The sequence below is a fragment of the Trachemys scripta genome, chromosome 3 (assembly GCF_013100865.1).
Source record: "Trachemys scripta elegans isolate TJP31775 chromosome 3, CAS_Tse_1.0, whole genome shotgun sequence".
NCBI lineage: Eukaryota > Metazoa > Chordata > Testudines > Emydidae > Trachemys > Trachemys scripta.
The window spans coordinates 111363362-111379886 of NC_048300.1; the positions used below are offsets into that span (position 1 = coordinate 111363362).

A 16525-nucleotide genomic window follows, 5' to 3' on the forward strand; every position below is an offset into this window, starting at 1 on the left:
GTATCTGTATTTCAACTATGCTACTTCGGATGACGCCCACTGGTAACACTTCAGGTACAAAAATGCAAAAGCCAGACAGGGCTGATGGCCAATCAGCGAGGACAATGGACTGTGAAAAGGCTTGGCCTTCTTGGGGACACTCCATACTGACACTGACTCATGGACGCTGTGATACTACAGAGTCAGGTGGGTCTTGTCACCTGATACTAAACGTTACCTGGGACTTCTTGTAACTTTCCACTGGATGGAAAGGGGGGGGTCAAGTTTGGGAATCAAAGGATTCCCACCTTATGTAAATTCTATTTAAGGGAGGGGAGGAAGGCAAACAAAATTCCTCCTCTCCATGGCCTGTCTGCCCAAGCCACCTGAAGGGAAGGCAAGGGGGCTGAGACAGGGGTCTAGTCTGAAAAGGAATATAACCGGAACTCTGAACCACAGAAACTTTGCAACCTGTCTAAAATAACATTTAGGGTAAGAAATTACATTGTGTAACCTGTTTCTTAAATATATTTAGCTTAGCTTGCGTACTTTGGTTTATTTGCTCAGTAATCTGCTTTGTTCTGTCTGTTATCTCTTATATTCACTTAAAATTCACCTTTTTTAGTTAATAAACTTATTTCTTGTTTATAATATAACCCAGTTTATGTAATGTCCAGGGTGGATAAAAATCAATGATTTAAAAAAAAAAAAAAAAAAACACCAATTTTTTTAAATCTGAATTTTTTTTTTATTTAAATCAGTTTTTTGATAAAATGCTTTTTGAGGAAAAAACCTATCTAAAGATAGCTTTGATTAAGATGCATTATAGCGCAAATATATCTCATCATGGAATAAGGATTATAAATTCTAATTCTATAGTATGAAAAAATATAATCATGTAATGTTTAAGAAAAGTTTTGTAAATGAGTTCCAATAGTTTTTAGATTAGGAACCCAATTTTATCGGGCTCCAGGGGCTTCTGTATAGATTATTTAGGTTAATCTTTCTATCTACCCAATGGAACACAGTGCTCAGTCTAGAAGATACCATCAGAGATGCTTAGTTTTGCAGTTCTCAAACTGTGGATTTGTGTCTCGAGATAACATGCTTCTTAACAGCAAAAATGTTTTTAAATAAATATAGAGAGGTGAGAAATAACAGACCTCAATCCTACTGTCCCTCTGCAAATTTGTGTACACAGAGTCAATCTCTTACCTCTCTCTAAAAGTGCAAAGTTTCAAAAAGTTCAATGAATAGAAGATAGTTGGGGGCGGAATAGATCTGGACAAGGAGAAGAAGTCTAGAGATAAATGTGAGAAGGGACAGGCAGTAGAAACTAAAGTGAAACTGTTTGAGCAGCATATTCCAGAAGTCTTGAGGTCTTTCTGAGTGTAGCCTTCATTGATTTGAGATCTACCATACCTTTCTCTCACTAGAAGGGAAAACCTATAATGGCAGCAGGCTGTAAAAGAAACTCAGTTTTGGAATATTTTAATGAAGTTCTCTACCTGTGGGAAGACAGGCATGCGTGCAAAATGCAAACAATGCAACAAAGAAATGCAAGGCCTGGTTGCCTGAATGAAACATCACGAGAAGTGTTCCTTCTCAGGAGGAAGCTGCGTTGAAGATGATGAAAGGAACATGTCTGAACAAGCAGGAACTTCAGGTTGGTAAATTTTTTTATTTCATATATCTTTCTTAAGGACTGCCTGTCTTCCTTCTGGACTATTCTTAAATTCTCATGTTTGAGCAAAAAATATAGTTGTTACTCTATGGTACTATCATTTTAGATGCAGTTGTGATAAAAAAAATAAATAGCTGGAATAGGCAGATCCTCCTTTTACAATTTCACCTTTAAAGTAGCACTGTCAGTGAATGCAATGTGTAATACTACATGAGCAGTATGGTAATAATAATTAAATAACTGCATTGACTTGCGTTTAGGAGAATCCATCCTCAACATACAGGATTCTGAAGACTATCCACCTTTAAGATCACCATCATTTTCTACAGTTTCTGATTTATCTGCCAATGATAGTGTTTCAGTCACATCATGTATGTCACATAGCCACAGTATATCACCTGTAGCCAAAAGAAAAAAGAAATCTCCATCATGCAGAAACAACCATAGATAAGTTTGTGATAAGAACCATCAGATTACAAAAAGAGGTAATTGATGAAAAAATTGCCCGGTTTGTTTATGCAACAAACTCTCCTTTCTGTATGATTGAGAACCCACACTTCATTAACATGGTTCAGTCATTAAGACCAGTATACAGTTCACCCAACAGAGCAGATGTTGCAGGCAAATTGCTGGATAAAGTGTATGAAAGAGAAATTGAGTAGTGTGCTAAAGGTCTAGAGAGTGAAATTGTTAACCTGAGTCCTAATGGGTGGAGCAATGTCCACAATGATCCTATTGTATGTGCCTGTGTGACAACAGAAGGGAATGTCTTCCTTACAGAAACAATTGATACAAAAGGAAATACACACACAGCAGAATACTTACAAGAAGTGGCAGTAAAAACTATAACAAACTGTGAAAAAAAATTCAAATGTCTAGTACGCAGCTTGGTCACAGACAATGCTGCAATGTATTCAAGATGAGAAAAAATTTAGGAGAGAGTGAAGAGAGTCCAAAGCTAATAACATACAGTCGCAGTGCTCATTTGATGCACCTCCTAGCCCAAGAGTTCAGTGTTCCAGAAATAAAGGCTAATGTTGTTGAAATTGCAAAATACTTCTGTAACAACCACTTTGCAGCACCTGCTCTGAAAAAAGTGGGAGGAACCAAGCTAACTCTCCCACAGATGTGCAATGGAACTCAGTAGCGGACTGTTTTGAGCCCTATATCAAGAACTGACCTAATCGGATGACAATTTGTGAAAAAAATCGTGAAAAAATAGATGTTGGGCTTAAGAGAAATATTGAACACGTGCTGAGTACCCTGAAGCCTATTTCTGTAGGCTTGAACAAAATGCAGGGAAATAGCTGTTTAATTGCTGACGCTGTTGAAATTTGGAAGGAACTGAGTGAGATCTTAAAAAGAGAAATATGCAATGACAGAATTAAATTACAAGCATTAAAAAAAAACAAATGGGACAAGCACTATCTCCAGCTCATTTTCTCATAAATATTCTCAATACTCGGCACCAGGCTCAAACCTTAACTGCTGAAGAAGAGGAGTTGGCTCTGACATAGACATCCAGCAATCATCCCGTCATAATGCCTACTATAATAAACTTCAGAGCTAAGGGTGAACCGTTCAAGAAATATGTTTGCTGATGATGTTTTAAAGAAAGTCACACCAGTGAACTGGTGAAAGTCACTTAAGCACTTGGATTCAGAGACTGTTGAAGTGATAATCTCACTTTTAACAACAGTAGCTTCTTCTGCCGGTTTAGAAAGAATATATTCTTCCTTTGGACTAATTCAGTCCAAATTGAGAAATCATTTGAGACCTGAAAAAGCAGGAAAGCTTGTTTTTCTTTTCCAGATTATGAACAAACATAAAAATGAAGGTGAAGACGACTGAGTTAGCTGCAGAAGTCAATATTTTAAGTTTCTCATGTTGACCTGGCTAACATAGTCTATTTAATTTTTTTTTTTAAATATTTAACCATTTTAGTTAAAAACAATTTTAACAAAAACAAACCTGATTTAAAAAAACCTGAATGTTTAACTAAATTCAAAAATTCTTATGCTTGTTTTGTTAAAATAGTATATGTTTGCTGTTGAAGAAAAAAGTCCAGAATACATAACATTGTTGTTTTAGTTCAATAAAATAAATTTAAATGTCTGTCTGGTGATGTTCTCCTCCTAATACAGCATGGCAAGAATTTCCTCCAAATATTAATGATTAACCTGTTGAATTGGAAATATTCATGAAGTCTTTGGGAGGTGAACTACCCGCTTCAATTACCTTTGGTAAATGAAATAACCACACAATCATTCATTTTCTGATATAAGCTATAAAACTAATCTGAAAAGTTTTCAAAATAAACCACTTTAAAATGTATAGTGTGTACCTTCTAAAAATGAAACCTACATCGATCTCTGAGTTGGGAAGGATATATATTAAGGTTATAACAACCAACAAGAATGCACTTTTATGTAGAAATCCATGATTAAAGTCTTCCTGACTAATGATTTAAATCGGGGGGGAGAGAGAGGAAGTTATGCATATCTCCCTCCACACTGAGGGAGGGGGCAAATTTAATAAACTCTTTGGGTTTGTACCCCTTAAAGGGAGGGGCACCAGAGTGTTGGGGTGAGCCCCTAAGGCTGAATCTTTCCAGAGCGGATGGATCTCTTTCTCTCTGTGGGTTGTGGCCCTGCCTTTGTGCTTGGCTGGAAGAGGCTTGTGAGCCTAGACTAACAAGGCCAGGTAAAGGGGACCCAGGCTGGCAGAATAGACTGACTCAGTGGCATCCCAGCACATCAGGTGACACCCCAAAGGGCCCAAACCCATTACAATGTATTATCAATCTTATTTTTATTTCCAGGCAAAAATGACATTAAATAGAAGTTAAGAGCTTAGAACAGTGGTGTAATACACAATGCAGCACTTCCTAGTATTATTTGGTATGTTCTCCCCATGCAGCTGTCAGTCTCAGGCTCACAGGATTGCTAGTCATTCATCTGCCCTGTCCTTCTCAAACTTTCCTCCTGCTGTGTCCTAAGTACACCCCCATCTGCCCTACCCTATTGGTCACTGAATACTTTGTAACCTAGATAATCTCCTCCCACCCCAAATCAAACTTTATCAACATCAGAATATACATTTATGAAACCTATAGCATTCTATCTGAGCATGCTTGCCAAATTTCATACTCAACATTCTCATGGAACAGCATTCCACGTCACATGGGCCAAATGATTTATAAGGGAGCTAGATTGCCAAGCCTGATTATAATTCAGACTCACCAATATTTTCTGTTAGTATTTATGGTAATTAATACATTCATTAGGCCAATTACATACAGAATTCTATTAACATCTTCTGTTTTTATATGAGCATAACTTTCAGAAACATTCTCCTTTGGGGTCAACATTTTCCAAGCCTAATCCCAAACCAGTTATTTCTCCCTCTAAAAATAAAAGTTTGTGGGAAAATCTCTTTACATATCTGAGAGTGCTATAAAAATACTCAACATTTGGCTTTATTTTGCACACCATTTGACTTTCAAGTTCTTAGGTTTAATCCTCAACTATGTCCAATAAGCACTGGGAACATCTACTGGAAGGACAGCAACAGATCTCTTTGTGAGTTCCCAATCTTGGGATCTATTCTAAGCCATTCCCAAGGCCAACATAGTTTAGAGCAGTTTCAAGACTGCTAAAACGGCTCCTAACAGCCCCCAGGACTGTTATGCCAGCCAGCAGCCACTGAAGCACAGCACAGTCTGGACACATACTCTCCGGCTCCATATACAGATGGGGGAGGGGCTATGTGGATTAGAGCTGGATATGCCAGCTGTACACCTGCTGATGATTTTCCCACACCAGCGTAATTCTCAGCTGTTCATACTGGGTAGCTCTGCATCCACTTTATACCACCAGAGAAGCATACATTGGATCTAGCACATAAGGAGTCAGATCTAGCTCATGCAAGCACAACAGAGGCAGCTTTAAAATCTAGTCAGTTTTAAAGATCAAGGTAGGCAATACACCTGCTCCCACCTCCCCACCAGCCCGCATGGTTTTACAGTCATGTTTTCAGTTTTTTTTCCCTCCAGTTGTGTGAAAGACCCACATAAACAGGGGACAGACTGACTCCATAGAGGAGAAAATGAAACAAAGTATTTTCCTCCATTTTCTTTCACTTACAGCATCTTTAAGGGGTCAACTTACTATATAAAAATATTCAGAACATAGTATGCCACTTAAGTTGACCTGACAATGTTCTTTTAACATAGGAATGAATACTGCAAGCAAACTTAAGTAAAACACATCACTAACAAATGGGGGACCAAAACTTGATGATCCACAAATAAACAAAGCAATAAAAACAGCAAACGTCTTGTACCACAAGATTTACTTGGTTCATTTCTGAGGAAAATGATAGCATAGATTTAATTATAATACTTCACATATTTACTAATGTACTGTACTACAATTTATAGAAATAATGAAATCTCACTAATATGAGTTAGTCATTTTAATATTTGCTGAAAATTGGGCAATAAGACTACCAGTTTTGCGTGGTAGTTATCAAGTTTACAGATTAATGAAGTGAGAAAAAAGTTACTGTAAGTGTAATTCTTCACCTCAGTTTCGTCCAGTTCATCCATCCAGAACAAATTTAGCCAAGATTTTGTTTTATGAATAGCTGAAGTTATTCATAATCTTTGTACTAAATGCTTTCACTATGTCTGGTTTTGTTTTTAGAGGGAATTCTCAAATAAACAAATACCAAATATTCACTCTGACTCAGATTTACAAACAACTAGTAGAGAGGAGGAAGTGAATCATTCATCTATCAGGCTTGTGTGTGTACACAGCTTCTAAAATAAAGAAAGCTGAATGCCATGTAAGAGCAGCAGAATGAATACAATATTAAGATTGAGAAGTCAAGTACATTAATCTCTCCCTTTTCTTCTTAGTTTATACACTACGCAGAACAAAATTTACAGCCCAAGGGAAGGGTTGCTAACCTAGCTTTCAGCCACCTTTTGCCTCCTGGTCCTGGGGAGCAGCCCTAGGGGTAATTTAATCAGCACTAAGGAGGCTACCCATAGATGGTGCTGCCCAGAAACAGCACTGCAGTTCCATCCCCTCACTCTCCAGTCCCACCCCAACATGCTACCTATGCTGAGGTTTGCAAGTGACTGTCTTCTTCAGCTCCCATGCCATGGAATTCCTATAGCCAGATCCATGCTTTCTAGGGTCACCCCCACCTGGCACACAGGCATTGGAATCTTACTCCAATCATCTCCTTCCCACAGCCCCAATGGCTGTTCAAAGGCAGTAAACCTAATGATACAGGGAACAGAAGCATTTTCTCAGGCAACCAGTTCCTAATCAACCCTAAAGGACTCCCTGAGAGGTCGGTTAAATATCATGCCCAAGTTTTGGATTGGTAAATTGAGGCAGAGAACAAGTATGTGACTTACCAAAGGTCACATACAGTAAGTCAATATCAGGACCATTATTAGAACTCTGGTCTCATCTGCTAAACTTCTAATGACTAATTTACTGGAAGTGGGGTGGGGACTGATTTAATCTCAGCTTTTGGTTTTTACATCTGTAAAACAGAGAATACTCTGCAGTTGCAGAGTAATTTTTCCATCTGCAGAAAGTGCTCTGCCACACTGCTTAAGCATTAGGTGGCACATTCCACAGACAGATTTAGGTGGAATTTGATGTATATGTGGGAAGGGGTGGCTGTGATTCTTAAGTCTTGTCCTATGCTAGCAAAATTAAACAAAGCAGAAAACAGTCATTGGTAATGAACTAGTGAACACCATGTAACTGCAACTATAGGAGAGGAAAAAAAAAAAAAAAAAAAAAAAAACCCTGTTCAGCACCATTTCAGAAGCCATGATTAAAAACTGCTGAAAATCTGTCACTACAGGCCCCACACTTGCTCAATAGGAAAATGACGCAGAAACTTTAATGCAATTCTGAAGTCTTTAGGCTTTGATATTTCTGCTAATATGTTCTATCACCTTACAACTTCAAAGACCAGATTTTTCCACTGGTTGTCCAGGCAAGGACTTACTCAGAGGCAATCAATATCTTCTGAAGAGAAAAGCAGATTTTACCATCAGAGACTGTTTGTCATCGCCAGTGGTTCAGCTCCTACAACAACTGGACCAAAATACTACATTTCACAAGTCTATTGTATTCTATTCTGTGTAGGTTCTAAAACTCTGGTAGTTATGAATGCCTGATGATGTCTGTTGAGAGGTTCAAACCAAACTTGATTGTAGACATTTTCCCTTCTTGCTAGCTGCCTTTCCTTTTCCCTTGCTACATGGAGAAGTTAGAAGGAGGTTACACTATTTGAACTAATTTCCAAGACCTATTTCCACTCCATCCTGCCTTCTCTTCTTTCCCAGGAATTCCTCTCACAAGAAAGTGCTATAGAGACAAATCTTTTTTCTATTCCAGAGAGAGTCTTAGGAGAGGTCCTTTAACAGTACATGGAGAAGGAGTACTACTTCTTGTTATTTCCTGAGTCCCAAAAGAGGGAGCTGCATCTCACTATATTTGAGACTTTTGAACAAATTTACCAAGCAGATGAAATTCTATATAGTGATGTTGGCATTTGTGATAACATCCTTGTATCCAGAAGACTAGTCTGAGATTCTTGATTTGAAGATAGCAAATACTTCAGCGGAACAACACAATCGGGGGTGGAGAGGTGTCTGCCATTTGGACTCTGTATAGTCATCCCCAAGACCCATCACAGAGCATACAGAGGTAATAGCAGCCCTAAGGAAGCTTGTGTATGTCCATTTCTTAATGACTAGTCAATACTAGACCTCACACCTCAAAGGACTGCACACTAGGTTCCTAAGATAATTAGCTGTTCTATTTCTTAGACCTAAGAACCATCCCTCAAAAGCCCACCCTCCTGCAGATGGAGTAGTTAACAGGGACAGCTTCAGACTCCAGATAATGCACCTCCCACTAGACTAGTTACAGGCTACGTTCAAAGTTGCTTTAGCTCAGGACACATCCTCAGACAACTGAGATTCTGCATCAGACTCCTCAGTCTGAAGGCTTCTTGCTCCTATAATCAAACTCTAGTTGAGATCAATGCAGGATTAGCTAAAAACAGTTCAACCACCTCAATTTGTAGACAATCATGGCAAGCACTGTGCACCCTGCAACTTGAATCTCTGTGGTTGTGGATAAAAGCACTGCATGCTTGCTGAGGAGTTCCCTTCAACCCAGCCCATCATCAACAGTATTAGTAATAGACACATCAGGTTTAGATTGCAGAGCCCAGCTGAACCATCTCATAATACAAGGTCTCTAGTTTTAGGAAGAGTCCAGCTGTCATGTTCTTGATAGCCTGCCTGGCATTTTTATCCTGCCTCAAAGTGTTCCTTTTCACAACTTTTAGTGAGTAATACTATTGCTGTGTGCCAAGTCAACTGTCAGGGTGGGGCTCAGCACAACTACCACATCAGGAAGCTATGAAGAACTGGAAATTTCCACATTAAAGGCAAAGATAACATCCTGACAGATGACCTCAGCTCTAAGTACAGTATCCAGCACAAGTGGCCACTGAAGAGTGCACTGGCAAACCCATGCTCTCAGATAGAAAACTTCTTCAGGTGGACCTATTTCCCATAGAACTCAATGCAAAAAGAAATCCGTTCTAGTCTGAGGATAGTAAGTACCAAGGATCCTTATTGGATACATTTCTCTTGGACTGGAAACAAACATACCTGTATGTGCCCCCTTCAAATTCTTCTCATCCTATTAGATGCAACAACATGGAGTTTATTACCATCTGAACAAAACTACACCATTCCATAAGACATTCCAGGTTTGTCTTGATTTCGGGTTTTGTTTTTCAAATGTCATCTAGCACATTCCAACACTAGCACAGACAAACAACCTGTACTTTAGCACACACATTAGCTGGTCGAGTTAAAGCCTAGGAGGAAGCCTATGTTTCAACTCAACCAGCTAGAACATGAAAAAGTTTAAGTTGCCTTTTCTGTGTTAGTATAAGAACATGCTAGTTAATAAGTTCTAAAAAACAAAAAAACCCAAACAATTACCCTAGCTGAAACAATCTCTAGACTTAATAGCATGGAGGGATAGTTCTAGTTGTCAGTAATCTTCCACAAACTGATGTGCCATATGAACCAGCAAGGATTCCAGTACCAACAGGTGTTAAAAGTTCCTATTACATATCTCAGATGTTCCCATTATAGAACTACATAAACCCAATAACTGGAGTTTTATCCATACCTTTACACCGCATTACTCCCTGGATTTAGTGAGTGTCTATACTAAGGTATCAAGTATTAGAGGGATAGCTGTGTTAGTCTGGATCTGTAAAAGCAGCCAGCAAAGAGTCCTGTGGCACCTTATAGACTAACAGATGTATTGGAGCATGAGCTTTCGTGGGTGAATACCCGCTTCGTCGGATGCATGCATGCACCCACGAAAGCTCATGCTCCAATACAGCTGTTAGTCTATAAGGTGCCACAGGACTCTTTGCTGCTTGTACTGAGGTAGACTGCATCAGTGCATGTCACAGTTTACACCACTGTCTATACTAAGAGCTTGCGTTGGTGCAGCTACACCACAGGCTAAAAACTGCATTGTAGACAAGACCTTAACCTCTAAATCAGATGGCCTCAGACTGATCGGAATAACAGTGTCACTGGTAAATTGAGACACCTCAACATCTCCTGTGATTATTTTTTATCACAGTGGGTATCCTAAGGACTTGCTATTTACCTAGGGAAGAATTTTATGTTTTAAACAAGAGGAACATTTACTTATAGACTCATAGACTTTAAGGTCAGAAGGGACCATTATGATCATCTGGTCTGACCCCCTACATGCTGCAGGCCACAAAACCGTCCCTACCCTTCCCTTGACTCTGCTGATGAAGTCCCCAAATCCTGTGTCTTGGTGACTTCAATTGGCAGAGAACCCTCCTGCTAGCGATCCCTGCCCCATGCTGCGGAGGAAGGCGAAAAACCTCCAGGGCCTCAGCTAATCTACCCTGGAGGAAAATTCCTTCCCGACCCCAAATATGGCGATCAGTAAGACCCCGAGCACGTAGGCAAGAGTCTCCAGCCTGACCCTTGTTAGTCATTATACTATTTACCTGCTATTGCTCGGTATTCCTCAGCTAATATGTTTTACCATTAAACCATTCCCTCCATAAACTTATCTAATTTAATCTTAAAACCAGACAGGTCCTTTGCCCCCACCGTTTCCCTCGGAAGGCCGTTCCAATATTTCACCCCTCTGACTGTCAGAAACCTTCGTCTAATTTCAAGCCTAAACTTCCCCACTGCGAGTTTATATCCATTCTTACAGTAAATATGGTTCTTCACGACTGACTGACTGCATGGACCTACACTCCCCGCCTTCCTTATCAGCATTATTTTAGTCTTACAATTGGTTTTTATTAGGGCTATCAAGCAATTAAACAGATTAACTGTGCAATTAAACAATAATAGAATACCATTTAATTTTTTTTTATGTTTTCAACATTTTCAAATATACTGATTTCAATTATAACAAAATACAAAGTGTACAGTGCTCACTTTACAGTGCAAATACTTGTAATAAAAAAAACAAAATAAATTGTATTTTTCAATTCACTTCATAAAAGTACTGTAGTGCACTCTCTTTAACATGAAAGTTGAACTTACAAATGTAGAATTATGTACAAAAAACTGCATTCAAAAATAAAGCGATGTAAAATTTTAGAGCCTGCAAGTCCACTCAGTCCTACTTCTTGTTCAGCCAATCGCTCAGTCAAACAAGTCTGCAGGAGATAATGCTGCCCGTTTCTTGTTCACAATGTCACCTGAAAGTGAGAACAAGTGTCCACATGGCACTGTTGAAGCCGGCGTTGCAAAATATTTACCTGCCAGATGCGCTAAAGATTCACATGTCCCTTCATGCTTCAACCACTGAGGATGTGCGTCCATGCTGATGATGGGTTCTGCTCACTAGCTATCCAAAGCAGTGCAGACCAACGCATGTTCGTTTTCATCATCTGAGTCAGATGCCACCAGCAGAACGTTGATTTTCTTTTTTGGTGGTTCAGGTTCTGTACTTTCCGCATCAGAGCGATGCTCTTAAGACTTCTGAAAGCATGCTCCACACCTCATCCCTCTCAGATTTTGGAAGGCACTTCAGATTCTTAAATCTTGGGTTGAGTGTTGTAGCTATCTTTAGCAATGTTACATTGGTATCTTCTTTGCGTTTTGTCAAATCTGCAGCTAAAGTGTTCTTAAAATGAACAACATATGCTGAGTCATCATCTGAGACTACTATAACATGAAATATATGGCAGAATGCAGGTAAAATAGAGCCAGTGACATACAATTCTCCCCTAATGAGTTCAGTCACAAATTTAAATAACGCATTATTTTTTAACGAGTGTCACCAGCATCGAAGCATATCCTCTGGAATGGTAGCCGAAGCATGAAGGGGCATACAAATGCTTAGCATAGCTAGCATGTAAATACCTTGCCATTAGGAATGTAAAATGTTAACTGGTTAACTAATAAGCATTAGTCTTACTGGTTAATCTGCCTTAACCACTAACCTCGCGGCTGGCTTGCCCGCCGACCCCAATGGCACTGTGCTGACCAAAGCAGCCCCAGCCACGCCACCCGGAGCAGTGCTGCTCGACCGGAGCAGCCCCAGCCACGCCAGCAGGCCCTTTAATCGGTTAACCATTTAAACAAAATATTTTTTAATCGTTTAAATGATTAACTTTTTAAATAGTATTTACATCCTTACTTGCAATGCGGGCTACTAAAGTCTCATGCAAACGCCTGTTCTCACTTTCCGGTAACATTGTAAATTAGAGATGGGCAGCATTATCTCCCGTAAATGTAAGCAAACTTGTTTGTCTTAGTGATTGGCTGAATGAAAACTAGGACTGAGTGGACTTGTAGGCTCTAAAGTTTTGCATTGCTCTGTTTTTGAGTGCAGTTATGTAACAAAACTATCTACATTTGTAAGTTGCACTTTCACAATAGAGATTGCACTACAGTACTTGTAAGAGATGAATTGAAAAATACTGTTTCTTTTGTTTATCATTTTTACAGTGCAAATATTTGTAATCAAAAATAATAATATAAAGTGAGTAGTGTACACTTTGTATTCTGTGTTGTAATTGAAATCAATATATTTGAAAATATAGAAAGACATCCAAAAATATTTATTTCAAATTAGTATTCTATTGTTTAACAATGCAATTAAAACTGATCACAATTTTTAATCACAATTAATTTGAGTTAATTGCACGAGTTAACTACGATTAACTGACAGCCCTAATTTTTATTTAATAGAAGGAATTGTGCTGTAGTTTGTGTTATAAACACTTTTATATCCACTAATGGGAGTGCACAAACAGGACTATACACGCACTCTACTTAACACACCCTGCTACCCAAAAGGGTCTTTGATCCTGAAAACACAGATGCACACAGTGCTGTTGACTTTGCAAGTATGTAAGGTTCTGCAGGATGAGGACCAAAGTTCGGAACTCATGCCTCACCCAGAGTATGTCTGTCAGGCAGTCATCTCAAAGAAAAAAACCTTATAGTTACTAAGCTAGTTAGCAATTCTGTTAGTTTTAAGGAAAAGTGTTGGGGTAGATTAAGTCAATCATGTCACAGTAAGCACTTTAAATTATAAAATAACATACTTTTTTTTAATTCAGACTGAGAGGCAACAATATGAAAATGCAAAAATGGAGATAAAGATGGTGTAAGCTCACTAAAACGTGAAGCATGATAAAGCATGTGGTTGTGCATGATACTTTAGCATTTAAGTAATAAACAGTTACTAAAATAAGCCAATAGCTCTCAGATATTAATAAAAAAAATCATCAAATTTGGAGGTTCCAGAGTAGCAGCCATATTAGTCTGTATCCGCAAAAAGAACAGGAGTACTTGTGGCACCTTAGAAACTAACAAATTTATTAGAGCATAAGCTTTCGTGGACTACAGCCCACTTCTTCAGATATGCATCCGAAGAAGTGGGCTGTAGTCCATGAAAGCTTATGCTCTAATAAATTTGTTAGTCTCTAAGGTGCCACAAGTACTCCTATCAAATTTGGAAGCAGTTTGGTAAATATTTTTGATTGAACAAGGTGATACAAAGTCTTTCTACACTGGGCTATAAGGCTTCACCTTAGTTTTAAGTAACTTACTGAAAAATCAACCCTGGTGTGCAATTCAACAGTTGTTTGCAGTATGCTGTATGAAATAAACCTGATAAATCTATTAGTACTGCTGATACATACAGACTAGTTTTAAATCCAGCTATGGAGATTATTATTGATATTAGATTAGGATAGGAAAACTGTTTTAAATTATATTTTGATCTAAGAACATAAGAATGGCCATACTGGGTCAGACCAAGGGTCCATCCAGCCCAACATCCTGTCTGCGGACAGTGGCCAATGCCAGGTGCCCCAGAGGGAGTGAACCTAATAGGCAATGATCAAGTGATCTCTCTCCTGCCATCCATCTCCATTTAAGTGAGATTGGCAGAGTGAGATGGTTCCTTTCCTATTTAAGCCTAGCCCAGTTCCACTAGTCACTGAAAAAAGTCATAGGGTCCATACAAAATGACTGATGTGCTAGCCAGTACCGAGTGGAAAGTTTTAATCGGCCCCTGGCAAGAGGGGGGGGGGGGGAAATCAGTCTCTCATGTTTTACTGACCTGCCGATGTTATCAGGCTGGGATAATTCAAGAGAAACTTAAAGAAAATGAGTTTAAACGTTGGAGCATCTTCAACCTACACACACAAATCCTTCAGCCACTGAGAGGAAGAGTGTGTACACCTCCATAATGTCCAGCTCCAGTGAACAGCAAGTCCTTCTGCTACACCTGAGAGAGGGAGCAGCCCTATAACCAGTCACTTCAGAGAAAAATACTAAGTTTTAACTATGTTTGGGGTCTAAGAAATGGGATAAGAATAGGGGCATGAAGCCTGCCCTAATGGCAGAGCTCTCTCAACTAGGCTGATAGCTTGGATGCTCAGGAGGGCAAGGAAATGTACCTGGGAGCCAAGATGGGATGGGGCAGGGCCATCCATCAAAAGGCTGAGGAGAGCTGAAGTATTTACCTGAGTGCTGGATGGGATGGGTCAGGGAACTCCACAAAGGGGATGAGGGCCGGGGCATTTATCTCCACAGAGGGGGTGAGAAGGACCGGGGCATTTACCTGGGCGCTCAGGTAGCGCTTCAGGCACTCCTCGCACACCGCCTTCTTGCAGCAGGGTAGGGGCTTGATGGGCTTCTCCTCCAGGCACACTCGGCAGCAGAGCACCAGCAGGGGCCCGAAGTAGGGCTCGGGCAGCAGGTAAAAGTCCACCTCGATGCTGCCCCCCGAGGTCAATGGGTCTCCGACGGGGGCGCGGTGGGCGGGCACGGCCCCAGGGGCTGTGGCGGGCGAGTGTCCCGTCCCGGCCCCAGCCCGGTCGTTCTCCACGCAGTACACGGTGCAGTACACGTGCCGCCGCGGGGGGATGCGGCAGCGGCTGCTGCCCCAGTCCCACCCCGGCTCCTCCGCGCCGGGCACCCCGGGCTCCCCGCCGGCCCCCGGCTCCTCCGCGGGAGGCTCAGGGGGCGGCGGCGACTCCTCGCTGCGCTCCGGACTCCCCGGGGCCCCGGCGGGAAGCGGCTCCTGCTCCCCGCTCCGCCGCCTGCTACCGGGCTCCGGCTCCCCAGGCTCGGCCGCCTCCTGCCCCGGCTCCCGGGCCCCGCCGGCCGGGAACGGCGCCTCGGCGGCGGCCGCCCGCAGGGTGCTCAGCGAGCTCTGCTGCTCCCCCATCCCCGCCGCTTCCCATCCAGCCGCCTCCGGCCCCGCTTCTGCTTCCGGGTCCCGGGCCCCGCAGCTCCGCGACCCAGCGGGGAACCGCTGCTGCCTCCCCGGAGCCAGCAGCTGCCGCCGCTCGCCGCCGGGGCTGCGCAGGTCAACGCCGCCCGGGGGCTCCACCGGGCCCCGCTCCCATGCCGCAGCCCCGGTCGCCCCTGTGACCCCCGGAGAGTCACAGAGCTGGGCTCGGACTGCCCTGCCCTGCCCAGCCCAGCCTCAGCGCAGCCCCCCCAGGAACCGCACCGGCTCCGGCCCCCCTCTCACATGTATCCAGGCCGGGCCACTCTCCGCCCCTTCCTGCCTACACGAGGGATCCACCCACCCTCAGTCCTGCCCCTCACGTACACACAACCTCATCCACCTCTTAACCCTGCCCCTTTCTCACACTTCCCTTTGGGTCTTTGCCTGCTCCTCCCTTACACACACCTCTGCCCTCCCACCCCTAAACTCTGCTCCTCTCTCACCCACCCACCTACCAACCAACCGTTCTTCCTCGCCTGCATTAATTAGGGTCACTAGATAGTAAATATGAAATATCAGAACTTTTTTTGGGGGGGGGGCAGGGTATAGTTGCATATATAAGACAACGCCTCTAATATCAGGAAGGTCCCGATAATATTGGGATGTCAGGTCACCCTACTTTACACACACCCCTATCTACTCACCCACCTTTCACTTCTGCCCCTCACAAACACCCCCTTCTCTCTTACATATCTCTACTTACCCCTTTTTCCTGCCACACTCTTACACACACGAACTCCTACCTACCACTTAATCCTGCCCCTCTTTCACACATACACCCCTCCCCGTTAACATTGCCTCTCTCTCCTACCTACCATCTTAACTCTGCCCCCCCCCCCAACACACACACTCACACACAGCCATTAAAACTGCCCCTCTCCTTCACTCACACATACAATCCCACTAGCTTCCCTGGCTCCCCACCACATACCCAAAGTATAGCAGGAGCAGGCTATAAGGACTTTAAACA

The 16525-nt window shown here is 41.9% G+C and overlaps 1 protein-coding gene across 2 annotated transcripts in view; it reads right to left on the reverse strand.

Annotated features, from left to right (window-relative positions):
* RNF217 (ring finger protein 217) overlaps window positions 1-15803 on the reverse strand; it is a 111602-nt gene extending 95799 nt beyond the window's left edge. For both annotated transcript variants that reach the window (XR_004645138.1, XM_034765747.1), the window contains exon 1: window positions 14881-15803. Coding sequence is in view for 1 of the 2 variants with exons in the window: in XM_034765747.1 (XP_034621638.1) it covers window positions 14881-15489 (609 nt within the window). In the remaining variant the exon portion in view is untranslated. The remainder of the gene's footprint in view (window positions 1-14880) is intronic.
* Window positions 15804-16525: the final 722 nt, after the last annotated feature.